At 43.9% G+C, this 22910-nt stretch overlaps 1 protein-coding gene and 1 long non-coding RNA gene across 10 annotated transcripts in view; one reads left to right on the top strand and one right to left on the bottom strand.

Annotated features, from left to right (window-relative positions):
- The window catches only part of LOXHD1 (lipoxygenase homology PLAT domains 1), a 165223-nt gene that overhangs the window by 6277 nt on the left and 136036 nt on the right, over nt 1-22910 (bottom strand). For all 9 annotated transcript variants that reach the window (XM_030258491.4, XM_072922261.1, XM_041711229.2 and 6 more), the window contains 3 exons: nt 17504-17681; nt 11979-12164; nt 436-606 (listed from right to left, as the gene is read on the bottom strand). In XM_030258491.4, coding sequence (XP_030114351.4) covers nt 436-606; nt 11979-12164; nt 17504-17681 — 535 coding nt within the window. The remainder of the gene's footprint in view (nt 1-435; nt 607-11978; nt 12165-17503; nt 17682-22910) is intronic.
- On the top strand, nt 602-4932 carry LOC116806750 (uncharacterized). Its single transcript, XR_004365795.3, has 2 exons — nt 602-3479; nt 4530-4932. It is a non-coding gene; the product is annotated as an uncharacterized lncRNA (long non-coding RNA).

The raw sequence follows: 22910 nt of genomic DNA, 5'->3' as shown, positions 1-22910 counted from the left end.
AGAACAGACCCAGGGCCATGGGCTGTTAGGCTCAGTTTTTATGTTCAGCTGGGACACTTAAGCTCATAGCCCAGAACCAGTTAAGGAGGAAGCTGGAGCAATGTTACTTACCAAGCTTTAAGGACTGAACTTATTTTCCACCTCAAAACCTCAAGCACTTTAGCTCTAATGAGATCATATCCATGTGTTCTCATGGCTTACTGATGGACTGAACCTCTGCAGATGGGCCCCTCTTCGGTTTCAACCCAGAATGAGATCTTTTTCTTCCTCACAAATCCCATTTCATTTCTTTCTTATCCTAGAACTGCACTATTGAACTGAAGTGTACATGAAATAACCTCTAAAGCCTGCATGGGAGCCTCCAGCTTGCAGGAGATGTGGTCCTATGACCTCTGAGGTCCCTCAGAAAGCAGCACAAGAGCGCCCCAAACTCACCAGTCCTTTCCTTCAGTTCCAGGATGTCATTATTGGCACAGGCCAACTCCCTGATGAGCTGCCCATCGTCTTCACCTTTAGCCAGCCAGCGATCACACTGGAAGCGAAATGTCTTGTCCATGGCAGAGTCTATCACATCAATATATTCCAGGTGCCAGCCTGGGGCAATTCCTGGTAAAACAACAGAAATAAAAAAGGTCTCGATATTTGCACATAGGAGGGGAGGTACCTTTCCTTGGTAGTTCCACGTTGTTGCCATATATAATGGAATCAAGGAATGGTTCAGGCTGGAAAGTCAGCTCTCCTGCCATGGGCAGGGACACCTTCCACTATCCCTGGAAGTGCCCAGCCTGGCCTTGAACACTTCCAGGCATGGGGCAGCCATAGCTTTTCTGGGCAGTCTGTGCCAGAGCCTCCCCACCCTCATTGTAAACAATTTTTTCCTTTATATATCTAATCTAAATTGACACTCTTCTAGTTTTAAACCACCCCCACTGCCCTGTTGCAGCAGGCCCTGCTAAAATGTTTGCCCCCATCTTTTTTAAAAGCACTAAGGCACGCGCTCTCTCCTCTTTGGATTTGAAGTCAGAATGTGAAGTACAACTTTCTCCATCGGCCCTGCAAGCCAGCATGTGCAAGGAAACCTCCCATCCTTGCCAAGGAATGAGGGCAAATTAATGAGTGCTGGGGCTAGATGTGAAAACAGGACAGAGTAAAGTGATGAATGTTCCAGCATGGATGACCAAATCACTTTACATTTCCCTTGGGGCCTTCTAAGGAGCCACAGCACCTTTTTTAGCTTGCTACTTTGTTTGTTCAGTTTGTTTTTTTTTTTCCCATTGGAAAAGCAACTTGAAAACAAAGAAAACAGCATTTGAGAATGCTTTCCTAATTTGTTAAAATCACAGGAGCACTCGTTGACCTCGGTAGGGACGGGAGATTTCTGACAGTTTTTCCTTCAAGTCCTGCTATTAGTCAGACAAAAAAAGGTTATGTTCATGATGAGACATATCTGCTCACTTATTATGTACATCCTGGAGAGATTAAACAGCTCTTGCTCTTCCAGGAATTCACAGCCTATTTCTTACATTTGCAAAAATTAATCCTCATTATCCTTGAATGGAAAATGATGGCACAATTTTGAGCTATGTCAACAAGTCACTCTTCTCCTGTGGACTGTGAGCCTCCACATCATGTGCTGGCAGTTCTTTACCAGCCTCACAGCCATTCTGTTTTGTAGTTTGGCTTCCCGAACTTTCTCCAAGTTAGGAAATTAAACTGTGCACTATGCAGCACAGACCTCAACCAACACCACCATTCTCCCCTTAAATTTCAGGGGCACAGAACTGCAAAGTCATTGTGCCTGGAAGGTTCATCTGTAGAAGACCTTGCTTAGAGCAAACTCAGCTAAAGCAGGTCCTTCAGGGCCAGCTATGGCCAGGTTTTTAATATCTCCAAGGATAAAGATTCCACGACCAATTTGGGTGGCCTGTGCCAGAGTCCGATTACCCATGCAGACGAAAAAAAAGCTTTCTTTTCTTATTTTAAATGTAATTTACTGTATTTCAGTTTGAGCCCATTCATTCTTGTTCTGTCACTGGACACAGGTGAAAAGATTTTGGTTCCATCTGGTTTAATTTTGCAGGTTGCCCAGAGAAGCTGTGGCTGCCCCTGGATCCCTGGAAATGCTCAAGGCCAGGTTAGATGGGGCTTGGAGCAACCTGGGTTAGTGGAAGGTGTCTCTGACCATGGCAGAGATTTGGAACACAATTGTCTTTAAGGTCTCTTTCAACTGAAACCATTCTGTGAACCATTCTACATTTCTGTTAAGTTTTCCAGGGCTCCCACTGTGATTTAACTGGAGCAACTTGCTCTTTGGAGCTGTTTTGGAAATTTATTCCACACATGTTGGCAGTGTCAGCTGTTAATCTTTTGGCAGGATCTTTTCCATTTAAGTTCAATGAACATCTCTGCAGGATATTCAGGAGGCTGTTCTGCTTCCATCAAAACTTTAGTGACAACAGTACAGCATGAAAGAAAGAAAATATCCCTTCCTTCTGCAGCAAGAGATGTCAGTGCCTGCAGACCAGGATGGAATAAATTTTTGAACTCAGCCTGGCTGCCAGCAGCAAACAGGATGATGGGGTCAGGATCAGTGCTAAGCAGCAGTACCAGAAAGGGGACTGTGAGAGATGCACATGCCCTCCTCTCTCTTCTCCAGCCTGGTGCCAGCGGCCACACTCACCAAGAAGCTGCAACAAAATCTTGCTCTTTTATCAAAGGCAGAGATGGGACAGACCTGACTTTCCTGCAGATGTTGGAGCTGAGGACAAAGCCAGCTCCTCCCCACAACGATGCTTTTATCAGCTCTGGGCTATTTAAAGAGCAAGTGCTGAGCTCTGTCAGGGATCAGCACTGAAAAGCAAATGCCAACAGGGTGTCCCTTACAGGACAGGGATACATAAATCAAGGAGCTGGATAGATAGTCTTAGAAAAATGGTACAGCTTCCCCAAAACATCCTCCTGCCTGCTTTAAAGAAAAAAACATTTCTCTCTCACTAGAATTTGCCTTCTCTCATTTTCATTCCTTTTTGTTAGTGACTTAGATTATGAGACACGTATTTGGATCTTCTTTTCGTTTCTAGGAGAATTAGCTCACCCCAGATGAAAGCTGTACTAGATATGCCCATAGCAGCACATCTCCCCATCCTGTCCATGTCCCATGGTGCCAGGAGTGGTGTCACATCAAGGGTTTCATTGCCACAGCATTAAACACCATTTAAAAGCTGATGTGGAAATGGAAGGGTTGGTTCATGTCTGAAAAATGCATCCTGCTCTACTGGAAAAGGTGTTGTTTTTCTTTTGTTTCAGACTGGGAAAGTATTTATGAAATTCCTCTTTGCATTGGTATGGAAAAGAAAATGAAAAGGCCAATGATGCACAGAGTCTAAATCTGAGACTTTCCCTCTACTGGGCTGGTTCTGTGTGCTGGGCATCACATCAGCAGAAGGAGAACAAATCATATTGGCAGAACTGCTTTCCAGGTAATTAAATCCTGGTTTCAGGCTGTTATCCCAGTTACCCCTTGTGTTCCTCTGTGACTTTTGCAATGGGCTCAGAGACTCTACAGCAACTAAGCAATGATAGGAAAGGAAACTCCTGCCCAAGAGTCACCAAATCTACAGCCCAAGCTGGTTTATAGAGCAACATGAACAAAAGAAGAGGAGCAAGAAAGATGATGTGACTACAGGAGGGTGAAAGGACTTTCCCAAATCCTGACCACTGCTCACACAGCCTGGCTGCAAGGAGAAACTGAAGAATCTCTGTAGCAATGGCCCATCAGCCTTTCCTCTGTACACTGTCCCTGATTCTGATCCACTGTGAGAGCCAGAGCTGCTCCATCACTCAGCTTTGGGTAATTGCAGAAAAAAACAGAGCAGACCTGCTTGTGTCCCGTTGGCACTTCAAGCAACAGTACCCAGAAAACAAGGGCTCAGGAAAACATCAGCTGCACAAATTCCTACCCAGTACAAGCCAGGACCACTACATTTGCCTCCATTAATGCTTTGGAGCAGAAGGAAAGAAATAGCATATATATGAATAATTCCTGCCCAATTATTCATCCCTTGGTCTTTAAAATAATTTGGCAAGCACTGTGCCTTTGTGAAAAGTCCCCTACCACCAAAACAAGTGTTCAACATTTGCAACAAAAGGTATTTCACCCCAAGCCTCGTTTTGCTGCCATTGAAATCCCGAGCAACAAACCTGCCGTAATAAAACCCATGGCAGTGCCACATAGGCTCCTTAATGGTCTGCAGCTGGAAGTGACATTTTCAATAGCATGCAAAACATTTCAAATGTAATTAGAGGAAGAGAAGAGCTTTGGGGAAGAAAGAATCACTTTGCTTGCTTGACTCAGTATAATTTAGTGTGATCTAGGGAAATGCATTCTGTTCCCCAAATGTCCTTATCCAAAAGAGCAGTTATTTATCTCATTTATTCTCTTTCATAAAAGGATCCAAGCTGGGCACTGGGGGATTCTGGGCAAGAACCACATGAAAAGCCCTCACAGGATCTTCTTTCCTTTTCCCCAGGTGATGCTGGAAGTCTGTGCTTTCCTGATATTGGACAGGCTGGATTGTAAGCTCCTTGTCACCCGCTTCTGCAATGATTAGCACAATTGAGCCTGACTGTAGAAGCATAGATGGAACACAGATAATGACATTACTGCTTCATTTAACTAAAACCCCAGCCTGCAGCACCAGAAGCTTCCTTTGCCTCTCTCAGGAACAACCATGACTTGGCTGTACTCACCCCTAGAATATCGGGAAACATGGGAAGATGAGAGAAAATTATGGGGTGAAACATGGGAAGATGGGAGATAAAAATGGGGTGAAACAAGCGTGGTGGGTTCACTGCTCACCAGGCACCTGGTGCCTGACCTTGCGTTAGTGAATGTTAACTATTCCTGGTAAATAAAGAGCTGGTGGGATTAAATCTGCTGTCAGAACCACATCCGTGCTTGGATACACACACGTCCATGGAAGTCTCTACTTTTTCCAGCCATATTCATTGACTATCTTCTCTACCCCTTAACTTTCTGTAGCATATCTCTTCTGGTTTGGTTTGGAAGCAGCTGATATCTTATCAAGGATAATAGTAGTCATTACTGGTGCTTATGTTTCCACAGGAGTAAAAGATCCCTCTTGCTAGGAACATTGACTGCTCAAGGGCCAGTGAAGAATTGCTGCTGCCAAGCCATTTGCAACCACCAACCAGCACTCCACAGCCCCTCAACTGCATCTTTTATTTATTTATTTTTAATTTTTTTCACGTTTTCTGAAACATGAAGTAACAACCATAGCACAGGCAGCTCATCAGCCTTGCATCCTCTGAAATCTTTTGTCCCCTGCCTGCTTAGGTGAGCATTCATCCATAAACCCCACCTCATGAGGCATCACCCAGAAAGTGGTGGGAGTTTGATAGTGGCTTCAAAACACCAGAAATGGAGCGTTAATTGTGAGGTGTTAAAATCATAGCATGTAGCTGTGCACCAATACATATCAAAACACTCTAAGAAGGTGAATAATTTTTATCCCTAATCTACATAATTGAAAATGAGGTACAGGGATGTGATTTAGGCAAGGTCATTTGGCAAGCCAGTGGCAGAATAAAAATAGATCAATTTTGTATATCTCTTCTGAAGGATCATGTTAGCTGACACAACATTTCTCCTCAGAGCAGACAGGCAATGCAAAAAAACATCTCACAATCTTTGAGAAAGCAGATTAACACTTGGGATAGTTTTAGAAAGTAGGTGTCCTGCGCTCCCTCTCCTTTGTTGTCTCTGCAACTTGTTCAGAATTCAGGATTTGACTCAGGTCAAAACCACCCATAAATTACCCTCAGACACACCCCACTCCTGCAGCCCTCAAATCTACAGATGAACTACTCCTGTGCAAAAACACTTAACACCTCAGACTGGAGATGGAACAATTTCTCAGATTATATTCTTGTGATTGAAGGAAATGTTGTATTTTATAGAGGGATACTTGAAGTAAAAGCTTTTAACAGGATGCAGGAAAATTTGTCCCCAAGAGGAGCAAGGGAGGCATGTAGAAAAGATAAGCCTTTAGAGAAATGATAATTCCAAGGCTACATCTATCCTTTTGGGCTCCTTCTGAAAGATTCTGCAATTCATGAGATTGGAAAGGAATGAATGCACAAGGTCAACACCAAAATCTTTGTGTTCTCTGTGGGTCTGCTATTTAAATTCCTTACATCTTTTTTTCTGTTTCATGTCACTTCTGGACTGTGATACCTTGGCAGTATTTCTTGGTTAAGCTGTAACACCTGTAGCACATCTTCCACAGAATAATGGAATGGTTTGGGATGGATGGGAGATTAAAACTTGTCCCATTCCATCCATTCCATGGGCAGGGACTCTTTATACTATCTAAGGCTGCTCCAAGCCCTGTCCAACCTGACCTTTGACACTTCCATGGGTGAGGCAGCCACAGTTCCTCTATGCCAGGGTCTCATAATCCTCACAGGGGTGAAATCCATATCTTTGTGACAACACTGTTGGCAAAAAAAACCCTGGCATTGAAAAGACAGGAAGGTGCAAGGCATATGGGAGTGTTCTGTGGGTCAGTGCTGGGATCTCCTAAGGTGCTGAGGCCAGATTTGGACAATTTGGAGGATTAATCAGCTATGGCACAGTTGCTAACATGCTATAGGTCTGCAGATTCCACCTCCACTTGAGCTCAGTTTGAGTTGCAGACTTCCATGCATGCAGAAAGATGTGCAGGAGTTTGCACTGTCTTCCTCTGTACTGAGCCACCAACAAAACAGAGAGTGTGATGGACTCTCCTTGGGCAGTTTTACACATCTATTTCTCATCCTCTCACTTTTTATTTAAAGAAAAAACTCTTTAACAAATCTGCCCTGACGATCAGCAGAGTTTATGAGGCAACAGCCCAGAGCTGAGAGGGAAGGCTTAGAAAAGCCCTTCCCAGGCCTGATAACTGAGTAAATCCTTATAAAGGGCTAAAAAAGAACAGTACTTTAGGTTTTTTAAAAAAATAATTTATGGTCTACAAGTGCCTCAAAGGCTTGGAATCATGTCCATGAATTTCAGAAACAGACCTCTGGAATGGCTATGTGCTGTGAGTTCAAGGCCTGGGCAGTTGAACATCTGAGTCAAGACACTGCTCCTGGAAAAGGTAGTTCCTTTGGAGAAAGAAAAGGAAAACCACGGGTATATAAACTGTTTTGACTTGAGTTCAAATAAAAAAGGAATAAGATACCTTCTCTTTTGGAAGAGCGACCCAAAAGGAGTCAGTGGGGCAGCCAGGTTATTTAAAACTCTGCTAGACAATGTCAGAGCAGTTGGTGAATTGAGAGAAAGGCCTTGTTAAGGCAAAGAAGGAGTCTGGCTCCATAGCCTTGTTATTTACTTTTGTCTTTGGTTCTGCAACACAGAAAAGTCTGGTTTATCCATAATTAGACTCTTCGTGGCTCCCCTTGGTTGATGGCAACTGAGATAATCAAGAATCTGAAATTAATTACTTTAGACAGACTGCTTATCACCTGGATTCAAATCTACTCAGGCAGATGAAGGAGCTAAGGCCAGATTTTCCGTACTTCCTTGTTTCATGGAGAAAAAGGCAGCAGCAATCAAAAAACATACAAACAACAAACAAACACAAAAAAAAACCCCACCACATAAAAAAGGAGGAAAACCAGCCTTTTCCTAGGTAAATAGTTCTGTTACTGAGATACTGAGAAACTTTCAGCCATTCTTCCAGAATGGGGATTTAGTCCTTATAGCAGACTTAAAAAAAAAAAAAAAAAAAAAAAAAAAAAAAAGCAAAAAGAATTGAGGCCTATATTTAGAAATCCTGCATTTCTACAGACCTACAGATACTGATCTTGCATAAATGTAGAAGTAAATGAACTGAGATATGAGAAAATACATAGTGCCTATCTGAGATCAGGAGATGAAGAGTCTGGAAGTGATTAAATTTGCTCAGGGAGTCTAAATATATTAGGGTGAACATCAGTATCTCAAAGTAAACAGGGGCAAGATAAAAAGACATGGAGCAAAATTAAAACTAAATTTCATTCACATCACTTTGCTGTTACCAGAATCTCAGTGGTGAACTCTAAACATCTAAAAAAAATCAGGAACAAGTTCCTTGAAATTGCAGTTATGAAGTCTTTAAACTGCCTGTTTTCAAATGAGCAACAACTTCCTCCCTAATCATTTTTACTGAAATTAAGAGAAATTAGATGGGGGCTTCATTCCTCCTTTATGTCTCACACAAAAATGTCACTCGGCAGTGACATTTTTGTGGGGAAAATGGCATTTAAAAAGCATTAAAGTGGGACCATAAAACTGGCGTGCTTTTCCAGAGGATGAAAACATGGTCTTTGCAATTTAAAGACCTCCTGATAGGTTTGCAATGGCAATTACTGTCTCTTCAACTTACGGTCAACTTCAAATCTGAACACAGAGTTCAGTCAGATTTCAGTGAAAAGATGAACCAAAGTGGGATGAGAACTGGGAGCAAAGCCACTGCAGCAAGGCTGCATCAAGGGAGAAGGATGCTGAGCTGTGGCGCATGGCACAGTGAACACAATGGGCAAGGCATTTAAATGTATTTTATCCTGAAATATAGGCAGGCAGTTGGTATCTTGATATGACAAGGAAAAGGAAGCCTTTTGATGGTAGCATTTCCTCTAACTAACCCTGATGGGTCATCTAATGTGGTGTTGTCATTGGCCCCAAATATCAGAAGGACGTGGAGCTGCTGGAGCCAGTCCAGAGGAGGCCACGGAGCGGCTGCCAGGGCTGGAGCCCCTCTGCTCTGGAGCCAGCCTGGCAGAGCTGGGGCTGTTCACCTGCACAAGAGAAGGCTCCAGGGAGAGCTCAGAGCCCCTGCCAGGGCCTGAAAGGGCTCCAGGAGAGCTGCAGAGGGACTGGGGACAAGGCAGGGAGGGACAGGACACAGGGAATGGGTTCCACTGCCAGAGGGCAGGGGCAGATGGGATATTGGGAAGGAATTGCTGGCTGGGAGGGTGGGCAGGCCCTGGCACAGGGTGCCCAGAACAGCTGTGGATGCCCCTGGATCCCTGGCAGTGTCCAAGGCCAGGTTGGACAGGGCTTGGAGCAGCCTGTGACAGTGGAAGGTGTCCCTGCCCATGGCAGGGGGGCGGAATGAAATGATCTTTAAGGTCTCTTCCATCCCAAGCCATTGTGTGATTGTGTGATTGTGTGATTGTGTGATTCTGTGATTCTGTGATTCTGTGATTGGGACTGATAATTTAGAAGATCAGGAAAAGAACACAAGCATGCTTCATGTATTCAGGACTCAAGGAGCAATGGGGTAGGCCAGTGTGAGGCCAAGCCTTCCAAAGGCCATTGGTAGAGAACCATTTAGTCCAAAAAACCAGAAAAGAGGTAAAGAAAGAATCATCAACATCTGAATCCTCAGAGTAGCGGTAAATACAAACACATCAAAGTCCTTCACGCATCTGACAAAAAACATACTCGACCTCTGACCCTACTACTCATTTAAAAGAAATAGAGCCAGGAATTTCTAGGCAGTGCCCCAGACAATTTATATAAATTATATATAGGGAGCAGGCATATATTCAAAGGATAGCTATATCCTGGATCTCAGCAGTAATAAATACTCTACCCACCCAACAAACTGTCATGCTGAGTCGTGTGAAGTTTTAGATTGGAGATGCCTTTCACATGACTAATGCAAGAACAATGTAGACAACATCTGTTATGATTTAAATAACAGTTTTCCTTCTTTCTGTGGGGAAAAGCATGAATATTTTTGCTGAACAAAACCTGAACATGGTATTTGTCCTAGAGGGACTTAAATTAACCTTGCTGTCAGACAGGCCTGGTAAGGACTAGTATTTATAAATGGAAACCAGTGTTTTGAGGAAAAAAGGAAAGAGAATGTGAGGTTGCCATGTGTATTTATATACATATTTCAGGTTCTAGACACCCAGCTTAGTATTTTAGCTGACTTGTGGTGGCTATCTGGGTACATGTTCTTAGCCCAGAGCAAATTTAAACTAATTGAGCCTATTTACTGCTTAGCCTAAGGCTAAACTCTGTTACCTCCCTTTGCCACCAGCCAGCTGCACACAGCCAGCAATTACCAACTTGTGTCAGCAGCATCATCAGTGGCACTGAGAAGCTGAACAGTGATCACTTGTGCAAGAAGGGAAAGGCAGAAAAACCCTCCTGGATTAACAGGATTTGCTTGTCACGCAGCAGGCAACTGACTTGTGGGAGTCACTGGCACAGGATGTGTGGGTGCCAGTGTCTCCTGGAGGGCCTGGGCAAGAACTCGAATGAGAAAATTCACTGGAAATTATTTAATGGACAAAAATGATAACCAGTTCAGGAAATGCACTGAGCTATTCATCATCCAAAATGAAGAGGGTTGTGAAAGGATTGCACATGCTTGTTCAGCCTGTCCTCTTCCTCAGGCATCCAGTGATGCTGCTGTTGGAAAGAGCTGCTGGGCTCTCAGACCCTCAGTCTGATCCAGTTCCCACCTTCCTGCATCCCAGTCTGTCCATGTGCCTGAGCCCTAAGGACCAATTTCATCTTGTTAGCACAGCCAGTCACCAGGGATGCCACTTGAGGAAAAAGTTCTTTTACCACACATTTTAGCTGGTGATAGGTTTGAAAGCAAATCTGAAAATCCATGTTGATTTCTTGGTGCTATCAGAAGGATGTCTGAACCACTCTTGGAACAACCAAAAACCTTGTTTATTGAGCTAAAACTCTCATTCAACAGCCCTTTCTATATCTGCATCTAAACTGTAGATCTAAGGAATTAGTTTTTTGGCAAAGTAATCAGGTGAAAGCAGCTCCTTTACTGATTCAGCACCAGCTATATAACATGATATTATAGAATTTAATCAACTAAATTGTGCTGTGTTATGGGAGTGATAAATATGAGCTCAGAGCTTGCAGTGTCTGGGAATAAACAATAATGTTAGGTGGATGTAACTCCCGTATTTCACCGCGGACAGAGACTACCATTAGATGTGTTTTTTCTCCCTCTCAAAGACTTTCCAATGGGAAAGTCTAACCCAGAGATAGTGTCTTTTATTACTAGAGCATGACATGCAGCCTTCCCCATCTGCCACAACTTGGAGTAGTTGTGAGGATGGTGGCCAGGTCACATCAATACTGGCATGAAACTCATCCCAGCCATAAACCAGCTGCCTCAGTACAAACAGGTAATGACCAGGTAGTCCCTTTGCTATTCCTCCCCAGATTGTGATAAATATTGCTGCCAAACAGCTTCATTAATAGTGGCTCAGGTGTGAGCCTTTGTGAGCTATGGAACTTCACCTTTGGGCTGCAAGCAAGGGCTGGCCACCAGTGAGCAAGCCATTGCTAATCCAGTGTAATCACTTTTTCACGAAGATGGGATGGGATGTCACTACAGCAATGTTAGTGATGTGCAGCAGGGAAGTGTCAGAACCTCTCTCAGCAGCACGCTGTGTGCTCACTGGCTGATGCAATGACCTTAATAAAGCCAGACACAGATCTTTATTTCTTTCTTCCAAGGTTCACTGTGTTATGCCAGGCTGCATTTTCCTGCATGCCAGTGTCAGGCTGAGAACAATGAATTGCTCTGGGAGTACCATGCTGGCCTGTGTGACAGGCATGGATGGAGTCAGTGTGTTGGGACAACAGCCTGGGTGGCTTTGCTCTGGGGGAGGCATCGCTGTTGCTGCAGAGGTGGCTGTAAGCACAAACTGAAGCTGGGGACCTGCTGCAGCAGATGCTGCACCAGCAGCCAGGGAGAGGACCGCCTACATGAAGGGAGTGTGTCTAGACAGGGAAGCTAGGACACAGGATCTGGGTAAAATCCAGGTAACTTTCCCAGCCTGAAGCAGAGCTGGGAACTCTGCCTTCAGCCTATCTTGTGTCTGTGTGTTTGCTCAAGTGAAGACATCCCGAACTCTCCCACCACCCCTGTCACTGCTCTGACCTTTGTTGTCATGCCAGATGCGCACTTTGCAGAGGTCTCCCAGGCTCAGCATTTCAGAGAAGCTGAATTCATCCATCTGGTTCCTTTCAAACTTGTTAGACTTGTTGGACTCCTTCAGAGGCAGGGTGCCGCTGTCCCCATATTCCCCAAACAGGATCAAGGACACATTGGCATCGGTGCCTGCTCCTGGAAGGAGAGAGCAGATAAAAATGCCATGGGTTACCCTGCCACCTTGGACTGACTCCCAAACCCAGCTGCATGGGGAGGCAGCAAAGGTAGGCTGGAAGAGGCTGCAGGGTGCTCATGTTTCTCTGGGCACCGCCATGACATTTCAGTGGATTTGTGCAGGATCCTGCAGGGAGGACAACCAGTTCTTCCAGTCTATCCCACAAATACAGCTGGATGCTTTGCCTTGGTACTTGAGGCGCAGTGACTGTGGTGATAGCAGTGCTCATAGGAAGCAGAAATTTCGGTTCCTGATGGAGGGCTGTCCATCACAATGCTCTGCAGAGGACGTCAGGGTAGTTACTCCCATTATTCAAACGTAGCTTGGGAAGTAAAGTGACTTACCAAGCAGCAATCTACTAAGGAGTGTTAAATAATATACTTTATAACTTTTCTAGCCACAAAGTGGTGTCCTGGGCTTCCCACTGAAGCACAGTCCCTTTTCAACACTCAGTCATTCCCTCCTGCAGTCCTACAACCTTGTTCAAGCAATTGTGGCACTCAGGATCCTTCCCCTGGGGTCTGTCTCCTCCTGCTCTTGCTGTGTTTGTTGGCACAGAGATTTCAGAGCTACATACAGATCCTCAACAAAGCCACTGCGGCATCTCATGGCCCACTTCACAACAGATCTTCCTTCTATATTGCTCTTTCTCAAAATATTGTCCATGCAGCAATTAATGGAAAAAGTCCCAGTTTCTCATGCAACAGTTTTGCCCTTCCAAATTCCACATTCTTATTGTGTATATGCTAGGAAATAAAAAAACTTTCAAGATGATCTTTATTACCTGATATTGAGCGTCATTTGTCCTCTACTCTCCATATTTTGCCAAAGAAATCAGCCGTGCTGTTCTCCTGGCTTTTGGGGAGTTCAAGACCAAACCACTTGCAGTGACCTTATATTTTAGCTGCAAGTGTTACATTTTCACCTTGGACTATTTATACTTTGACCAAAATGATTGCATTTTAATTTTGACACTGCAATATAAAAGCAGATTCACAGAGAGAAATAAGATTACACTTGGGCAGACAGTCATTGCTGTGTCAGAACGAAGGCACTTAAATTTTAGAAAAGGAGAACGAGACCATCAAGCTGAAATCCACCTTACAAAGAAACTCGGCATCTGCTGCCCTCATTTGGATAGCCCAGCTTTGGAAGTCTAACCTCCTGCCAGGCCCTTTCTTACAGAAGAGTATCACAAATCCACTTTGAGCCACAGAGACATTATTTCCCACAGCTCCATTCAAACATAATGCAGAGACAAAGTTAGGGGGACTGTAAACTTCTGGAGAGAGGTCCCACTTCCACAGGATTATTACTTGAATAGAGAAATTAGGAAGAAATCACAACTGTTCTTATGGAAGGACTGGAAAAAAAATTGGTAGAAGAAAAAGAGGAGAAAAAGGGTCATACAGAGAAAAAGCAAAGCAACATGTGTCCATACAAGAAGCTGCACCTGTTAAATTTGAACTAATTTTCAACAGTTCCCTGGGAAGGGTTTAAGTAGGAAGAGAAAGCATCAGGATCCATGCAGTTCATCTGGAAGTACTTTTTATGACCCCAAAACTTGCTGAGGTGAGGAACAAAGCAAACTGAAGTCCTTTTCCTTGCAAGGAGCAGGCTCCTAATTAATGCCAGGTCTCAAAAAGCACAGAACCAACTGTTTCTTAGCAAAACCATCCCTGCAGAAAGAAGCTTATGAAGGTCTCATGCTGTGACATTTCCCTCACAAGCAATTAGCAGGAGATGGGAAAGTAAAAAACAGAAATGCTAGATCAATGTACATTTCACTTATTTGGGTCACTGATATTTTTTGTTGTTTTTGTTGTTGTTGTTGCCAGTTCCAGGAAACTGTTAGGCACATTTAGGAACTGTAAAAAACTTGACAAATGAAGAGATGAAGGTACTGTGGTTGCACCAGCTTTCACTGGTGATGAGTGCAATAGCTCATGGATTGATTCTGGGATCTGCAGAACTGAGCTGAACTTCATCATCAACACCCTAAGCAATGGTAGAGTGTTTCCCAGCAGATTTCCAGCTAAGGGTAGATTTGTGTGAGTGACTGACGTGCTGAAGGCCAGAATTCCAACCCAGACGGACCTTGAGAAACTTGAGGACTTGGCAAGCAGAAATCCCATGGAATTCAGCAAGGTGAAATACAAACTCCTCTGTCTGGGTTGGAATAAACTTTTCACATGCTGAGAGGCTGAAGATGTCCTGAAGTTTACAGCAGTACCCTTCATATTCTGGTTGGATCTAGCAGGAAGTTTCCAGAGCTCAGTGCAAAACAACAGTTTGAATTCCTGTGTCAAGACACTGAGAAGAGCTCAGAGGGTGGCTACTAAGATGGCCAAGAGCTGGGACACACCACTGTGAGGAGAAGCCCTGAGAGGAACTGGGGCAGGAGCACAAGGGCCCCATGTGCAGCGACAGGGGTCATGATGACAGGGCCATGTACTGTCTCACATCATACCCCAAAAAGCCAAAGCCACAACTTGCTGGAGAGGTTCAGGTTTGGAATAAGGAAGAAAAATGTGTCTTAGGAATATGATGCAGGTCTGGGTACAGATGCCTGGGGAGGTGGTGGCATCACCATTCCTGGTGTTGTCCAGTGTTTGGCTGGGCACTCTCAGCTGGCTTGACCTAGTTCTGGTAACACTCCTTTGATCAGGAAAATGAGTGAAATAACCTCTAAAGGACCCTTTAAACAGAAATCTCTATGATTATATGATTCCTACTGAGCAGATGCTTAATTTTAAAACAAAATCTGGACTTGAGTCACAGCCTTCTGAGGCCAAAGAATGTCTTTCTTTTTACATTAAAAAGACCTATATAAGGCACTATGAGCTGACATCAACTGTCCTAAATTATGTAATTTGTAGGTTGGAACTGAGTTGACAACATCCTAATTAATCTTATAACAGCAGAGATAAGAACCTTCTGCTTCATTAATGCTTGGAAAATGAGAAAGCAGTATTTATTCGCTCTCCATCTTTATTGCATTAAAATGTATATGATGTCTTCATAGAGAAAGTAAAAATTAACCAGCCAAAGGACATTTTTGTGCCTCAGAAAGAGCCATCAGGTGGTCTGCCTCTGTTGCATCTATGTCTATGGGTCCTGCCTTGAAGAAAATCAGATTGTGCTTGACATCTGAGATCAAGACCTTGGTTTTAACCAAAGATTATCCATCTGACTTGGGAGATGTATGCCCTAACAACCTCCTCTTACCTATGTGTAGTCTGAGAGTCATCTGAGGTACTGCTGGTGGTGGAAAAGGGGTGATTTGAGCTTTGCAGGAGCAGAGCTATTCCCTGTTGCAAACTCCGTAGGTTAAATTTTCACTGGAGCAGAGTGACTTTGTGAAAGACAAACTGTAATTTAAAAGTTTCCTTGAGGAAAATGTAAAACAATGCTGTTGTTAAATATGTGTGTGTGGTGGAGGGGAGATAGCTTATGCTTTCTAGTTTGCTGCAAAATCTTCTTTGTGGGATTAATTTTCCCTAACTTTAGCCATCTAACCTCATTTAATCATGAAATCTGTCTGAATCTAATGAAGAAAAACTCAAGAGGCAGAGACCCTCAGGAGAGTTATCCAGACCACTGATGAAGACTTCTCTCCCAGATGAATTTATCAGAGACAATTTAGACTAGGAGGAACTAAAACCAGAAACATAATTTTTCAGAGGGTGGCAAATAGATGAGATTATTTTGCTTGTTTTTGGGTTTTGTTTGTTTGTTTGTTTTTTCTGGTTTGTTTGTTTGTTTTTCTTTTGGTGGCTCTTACGAGCTGGAAAGTTGAAAGCCATTGCAAAGTAAAACTTTATACCTAGGAATAAACGCATTTGATTCTAGCCCTTGTGCAGTATTGCTGCTCCTTGATAATGTCAGTGTGTCAGGAGATGATATAACATGTTTAAACATCACCAAGGATAAAATGTCTTTCTTTCTGAATTGGTCCAACCAGGAGTAATTGTGGAATACATAATGATCAAAAGGGGGAGATGGTTCATGACTTGCACCTGCTTTAGATAAGCTAGATGAAGTTCAGCATTATGTCAGTGAGCTGTGTGATCTAATCACAAACAGACTCTCTGAAACCTCTCTGTAATCTGCTCTTTCCTACTGGTTGTCGCTATTCATAATGAAATAAAATGTTTCTTCATTAATACCCGTCATCCTTCATTCAATGGGAAGGGCAGATCTGTCTGCTGCTGCTGTCATTTTCTGGTCTTCTCTCATTTCTATTTCCATCACCTTTGTGAGTTAGGGCTGGTTTTCACAAAAAAGGTCACAGAAGGATCTACAATTATATTAGATGGATGGCCAAATGCATAAACAAATCTTTCCCTCTCTCTCTCTCTCCTTTGTCTTTTGTATTTCACTACATGTTTTTCAGACAAGCAACCAGCAGAGAAGATCAATGAGAAGTGGTGAGGTGGCACAAAGATGCTCTGCCAGAGAAATTTTGATATTCTTAGATCAAACCTTAGAAGCTGCGTAAATTATGGCTGATAAAACCAGGAGGAAGGAAAAAAAAACCCAAACAAAAACCAAAAAAGTAACAAAGGAATAAAGAAAGTAAGAGTCAGCAGTTGGTTATGTGCACTGGTGTGACAGAATCTCACTTGAGGAAGACACCTTGGAAACAAGGTGTCTTCAAGACAACATCTGGCTTGCCCCATCTTGGCATTATTCACTTTATATATGGCAGAAGATTTCATCCAGCAGCCTGACAAAATTTCCCATGAAAAGAGGCGGTGATCCCAGGAAATTACATTGAAACCCCATTTATTGGCTCTCGAAGCTCTTTCTGTTCCACCTCTTGTATTCTGGTGCGCATTTAGAAATGCTTTTTTTCACAGCCTGAGATAAATGGTCTCAAACCACTTTGAAAAGGTGGGTGAATTATTGCTGTCTGCTTTAGGCAAGGCAGACCGTGCTGACTGAAAACCTGAAGCACACCAGCTCTGACCCTACATGGATGGGCCTGACCAAAAAAGAAAAATATGGCTGCTGACGTCTGCATCTTGGTCTGATAATAGTTTTTGTTAGGTTGTCTTCAGAGGAATCAAAGAGCAGTCACACCTGGGCCTTGTGTCTAAATATGTTATTCCCAGAGCTCAGATGACAATGAGTCTTTTAGACAGTGCCATGGTGAACAGCCAGCCAAAATAGTTGTATTCCAGCAAAACTATGTTTTTTCAAATGTAACTTCAAATGAAGCAGATGGAGTTTTATCCCATTGTTAAAAAACAAACTTTATACTAGAAAATGAATAAAATATTCAGTGAGGACCAACCTCCAATGTCACTGGTTTTAACCTGAAGAGTGTATGTGGTGTCCTCCATCATCTGCTCGTCGTTTATGACAGCTGGCATCTCACACACCAGGCTTCCCGTGGCATTTTTCAGCTTGGATAGCCAATCCCCATAGGTAAATGTGGCCACTTCTTGGTTAGTAAGGTTCTTCAGGGTGATCTGTGAAGAGCCAAAAGAGGGGGGGAAAAACATGCCTTTTGAATGAGGGCAAATGTTAAACTTATAAAGTACATGATATGGTAGGACATGGGGAGAGCTTGGCCATAGCTCCAAAGTCCACACTGTTCTCTTCTGGGATAAATGGAGTTCTCTCCTACGGACAATATTTGTTGTGGTGGTTTGTCCTGAGAAATGGTCTTCACAGTATTATAGTGCCTTTTCGACCATGTGGCAAAGCAAAGGGAGAAATTTGCTCCTCTGACCTAAGTTATGGGCAAAGCTCATCTCTAAGAAGGTCAGACCTCTCCTGTGAGACAGCATGGAATTCACTCCAAAGACTTCTTTGGGAATAACAGAGTTATTAAAAACTTCACTACCTCTCCTCAGCATCTTTCTTTTGCCTGTCTCCTTTGCATGAACAAGCAGAATTCATTGTTGAGAGACACAAACCCAAACAAGTTAAAACAAGGCACAAGATAAAATTAGGCCAGCAAAAACTTAATATTTCACACACTTCTCCTTCTGGAAAAAGGTGACAGAACAAACAGTATGCAACAGATATTAGTCACACTATCTAACGTGTTGTGGAAGCAGCTCAGATGCTGTGGTGATAAGAACAGAATGGGAATGAATTCAGAGCAGCTCAACAAGGTATTCCAACAAATGCCTAATAAAATACCCACCTTTATGTCTCTTGTTGTGTGTGGGCTTAGTGGAGCATCAGTCAAGTAGGAGAAAAGCATTACACCTGCCTAGAGCATAAACATAGCAATAAGTTCTCACTAAAGTGGGGGAGCTGATTGAAAGGGAGGAGACTGTGCTGTAAATTGCCATTTGTGTCACCATCCAACAGAAACAGAGGCCGCACCTGTGTGTAGCAGTGCATCAGAAAACACTGTCTCTGCAAAGGCCATGGAAACATGAGGCCAGACATGTCAGAGAAGTGTGGCATAGCATTAGGGAGCAGTGAGCCAGGAGTGGTGGGAAATGTCACATTTAAAAAGGATGCCTGGATGTCGATAGCTCCACTCACTGCTCCAAGCACAGCTGCATGCCATGCAAAGAGTCCAGCTGAGCTGTGAAAATCTTCAAGGGTGTAGATTCTCCAGACATTCTGAATCCTCATCACAGGATGAACCACTCTCATTGGGAAGATTTTATTCTTTGTATCTGATCAGGGTTTTCCTCAGTGCAACTCACGTCCATTGCCTCATGACTTTTTGCTGTCCAACTCTGGGAAGAGTGTGGATCAATGGTTTCTGTAACCTCCTTTCAAGCAGCAGAAGACTGTAACTAGATTCCCCTATCAGCCTCTGCTTGTCATGGCTTAAAAACTCTATTTTCCTTAGCCATGTACTTCTTGCAGCCCCATGACCACCTCAGTACCCTTCCACTCCATGCTCATATATCAGCCTAAGGAAAAAAAACTCGTAAAACTTATCTTGAGATAAAATGTGCTCAAATTCTGTCTTCAAACTTCAGGTGTCCCAGTCCATGGCTTTCTACTGACCCCAGAAAAGCCTTGCTGGAGTCTTCGGCAATTCAAAAGAAGAATACTGCTCCAGGTTATAAAAAAGTTTTTTTTAAAAAGGGCAGTAGCTACACTGAAGATGAGCAGTAAGCCATGCTTTTTGTGCATTGAATGGTTCTGTGGGTAGGACACTCATCTGGGTTTTCAATCTGCCTGATGGGGACACTCATCTGGGTTTTCAATCTGCCTGATGGGATCTGTAACACAGCACCTTCACCCCCCCTGTCCCAGGGAGACAGGACATTTTTGGCTGTAAAAGATGTCCCACTTTTCTAAAAAGCTGCTTATTCATAGCCAGTGACACTATTACTTTGTGGTCAAAAAAACTGTTCTGTGAATCAAGAGATATAGAATCAGACTCTTGCTTTGAACCAAGCAGAAATCAGGTCTCCCCACAGCAGCTGGTGGCCTTGCTGCTGGGGCACAGAAGTGTCCTCTCTCAAGGATGTGTGAATGATGCCTGTATCCTCTTAGGAGTCCAGCCCTGAAAAGTTTTCTTTGCAAAATTGAGCTGTGACTAATGTCGGGCTGTCTGAAAATCTATTTTCCCTATTTATGAAAATCTGTGGTCTATTTTCCCCCCACCCCAGGGCATAAACTCCATGCTGGAAAAGATTCATCTAGCAGTACCTCTGTCCTGCTTGGGAATGAAAGTGACACTATTAGTAGCAAAATGTCCTGAGCAAAGGTTGCAGGGAATTGTCAGGGAAGCAGTGGGGATAGAAGCATATTACAGTTGTCAGCTGGAGAGCACACACAGACACAGAAGTCAATCCTCTCACCAATACCCAGCCCATGCTGAGCACTCCAGATGCGGTTTGAGAAAAAATGTCTGGCTACTAAAGCTGCTGGAGCGAAATGCCAGCTTTTTTCATCCTTAGCCCCTCACCCAGGATGTGTGATTGCATCTGTGTGCATCTTACTGTAAGCAATAAGGACGGAAACAGAGACCTGCCCTGGCATCTCATTCTGGGCTGGTGCTATGGGAGGAGCAGACAGGGGAAAGAGATTCATTTTATGAGCGACTTTTGCCCAAGGGATGTCAGCTCAGAAATCCAACTCTATCCTGGGCTGATCCCCCAGCATGGGCAGCAGGGCAGGGGGGGATTCTGCCCCTCTGCCCCTGTGCTCAGCTGAGACCCCATCTGCAGAGCTGCCCCAGCCCTGGCTCCAACAGCACAAGGACGTGGAGCTGCTGGAGCCAGTCCAGAGGAGGCCGTGGAGTGGCTGCCAGGGCTGGAGCCCCTCTGCTCTGGAGCCAGCCTGGCAGAGCTGGGGCTGTTCACCTGCACAAGAGAAGGCTCCAGGGAGAGCTCAGAGCCCCTGCCAGGGCCTGAAGGGGCTTCAGGAGAGCTGCAGAGGGACTGGGGACAAGGCAGGGAGGGACAGGACATAGGGAATGGGTTCCACTGCCAGAGGGCAGGGGCAGATGGGATATTGGGAAGGAATTGCTGGCTGGGAGGGTGGGCAGGGTGGGCACAGGGTGCCCAGAGCAGCTGTGGATGCCCCTGGATCCCTGGAAGTGTCCCAGACCAGGCTGAATGGAGCTTGGAGCACCCTCGGATAGTGGAATGTGTCCCTGCCCATGGCAGGGGGTGGAATGAGATGAGCTTTAAATGTAATTTCCAACCCAAACTGTGATTCTGCAGTCACAACAAGGGACACAGAAGCAGCAGCAGTGGCAGGGTGCCCTCTGGTCACAATGTGGGTACATTGCCTCTCACCCAGCATGGACCCCCTAGATTCTGGTCATCCAGCCCAAGCACATCATCTGGTCAGTGGTGGGACCTGGGCATCCCCAGGGAAGCCCCACATCCCACCTAACCTGGGGACAGGTAAGGAGCTTGTTGAGGCATCACCCCTTCTCTCAGGTCTGCCTGTCTCATGACTACAGAGTGGGCCTGCAAAGTTTGTTGGAAGGGGTGAAAACTGAATGTAGCCTTTTTCAGTGACTAAAATCGCAGAAAATTAATCCTATCCAGCAAGGAGATGTTTGTGGGTTTTCCACACACAGAGGATGATGCAGGATTTTGGTTTCAATCATGAGGGTCAAGCAAGTCATCTCAGTGAGCTGAGCTGAGACTGTATATAATTTCTGCCTGCTTCTCTCTGTAAAACTAGTTGCTGCTTGATAATGAGACCACTACTTTGGATTGCACCTAAGCTATTTTTTAGGATACGTAGAACATACGTAGAACTTGCTGTGGGCACCCAGTGTGCTTTTCAGCTCAAACTTCTTGCAAATTATGCAAGGAGCTTAACTGGGCTGTAGAACACCAATAAGGCATTAAAAGAAAGTGGCAGAAGCTTGTATGCATAACACATTGATAATTTGCTTTGTAGCTGAGCAAATACAGTGGTTGACAGGAAAATTAAACCAACAATTTGAAATTTATTGCACAACGTCTCCTGCAATGGAAAGATCTGACATGTCCGATTATTTGATTTACCCCTACCCGGTCTTTTTCCAGATGTCATGTAATACATGCTTCACAGGGTCTCCCACTCTGCTGATATCAAAATACACAGCTCCTGGAATTCACTTTTAAAGGCTCAAACAGAGGATTTCATTATTCTCTTGCATGTCATTATTCTTCACTTAAACCTAGGAACTTCTGACTGTAAAACAAAAAGACTTCTCTCTTTTGCAAAGAATAAAAGTCAGCTTCAGCTATATAATTCTCAATTCTCAATTCTCAATAATAACTCTCAAATTCTCTTAATCTCCTTTATACAAAGGAGAAAGGACTGAATAAAGACCAAGTCCCACATGCAGGATTATTTGTGATGTTTGAATGCAATGCAATTAGTGCTTCATTAAGGCAGCTTCTTATCTGTCTGGCTTTGACAGCACAAAGTAACATTAAAATTCTAAGGGAAGCAACTCTGCAGAATTCAACAGTCTCATAATTCCTGCTATTTCACTGAGCTTTCATCCCTACTTGTTTCTAGCTTTGCAACTTCAACGCTAAGACATTGGGCAGCAGGTGAAATCATCACAGGGACTGAGAAAGCAGCTGTCCCAGGAAGAGGTTTCCAAAGAATGCATTTAGATAAATTTCCCAATTAGTGTGAAATTTTTGTAATGCTAAGGGTGGGGAGGCCCTAGCACAGGGTGCCCAGAGCAGCTGTGGCTGTTCCTGGATCCCTGGCAGTGTCCAAGGCCAGGCTGGATGGGTTTGGAACCACCTGGGCTAGTAGAAGTTGTCCCTGCCCACGGCAGGGGATTGGAATGGGATGAACTTTGTTGTTCCCTCCAACCCAAACCATTCTGTGAGTCTATGATTTTGTTCCCTGGTTTTTCAGAAACACAGAGCAGTGTCACAGCAGCTTGATGTGGAAGAACATGAGATTCAGCACTAGATCAGCGGAAAAGGTCCCACTCTGTGTCCCTCCAGCAGTGGTGTGATCAGAAAGCATTGCTCAGCTTTAGAGAACATTCACAATGCCTGCTTGGGCATAGTAATGATCAATAATGTTCATTTTGTTGCAAAACATCACTAATCAAATTTCCTAAACCTGTAGAGGTTTAGGATCTAGCATTTAAAACATATTGTTACTTGTGGTAGCAAATTTGAATTTTCAGCACCAGGTTCATTACTTTGTTGAGATTCTGAATAAAATTTTAGTATATTTTATGTAGACATAAAAAAAAATATTACTACTTGCCTGCTAGTAAATTGAATCTTTTCGCTGTG

This window comes from Taeniopygia guttata, chromosome Z (assembly GCF_048771995.1).
Source record: "Taeniopygia guttata chromosome Z, bTaeGut7.mat, whole genome shotgun sequence".
Classification (NCBI taxonomy): domain Eukaryota; kingdom Metazoa; phylum Chordata; class Aves; order Passeriformes; family Estrildidae; genus Taeniopygia; species Taeniopygia guttata.
This window is presented reverse-complemented; position numbering and strand designations above follow the sequence as displayed.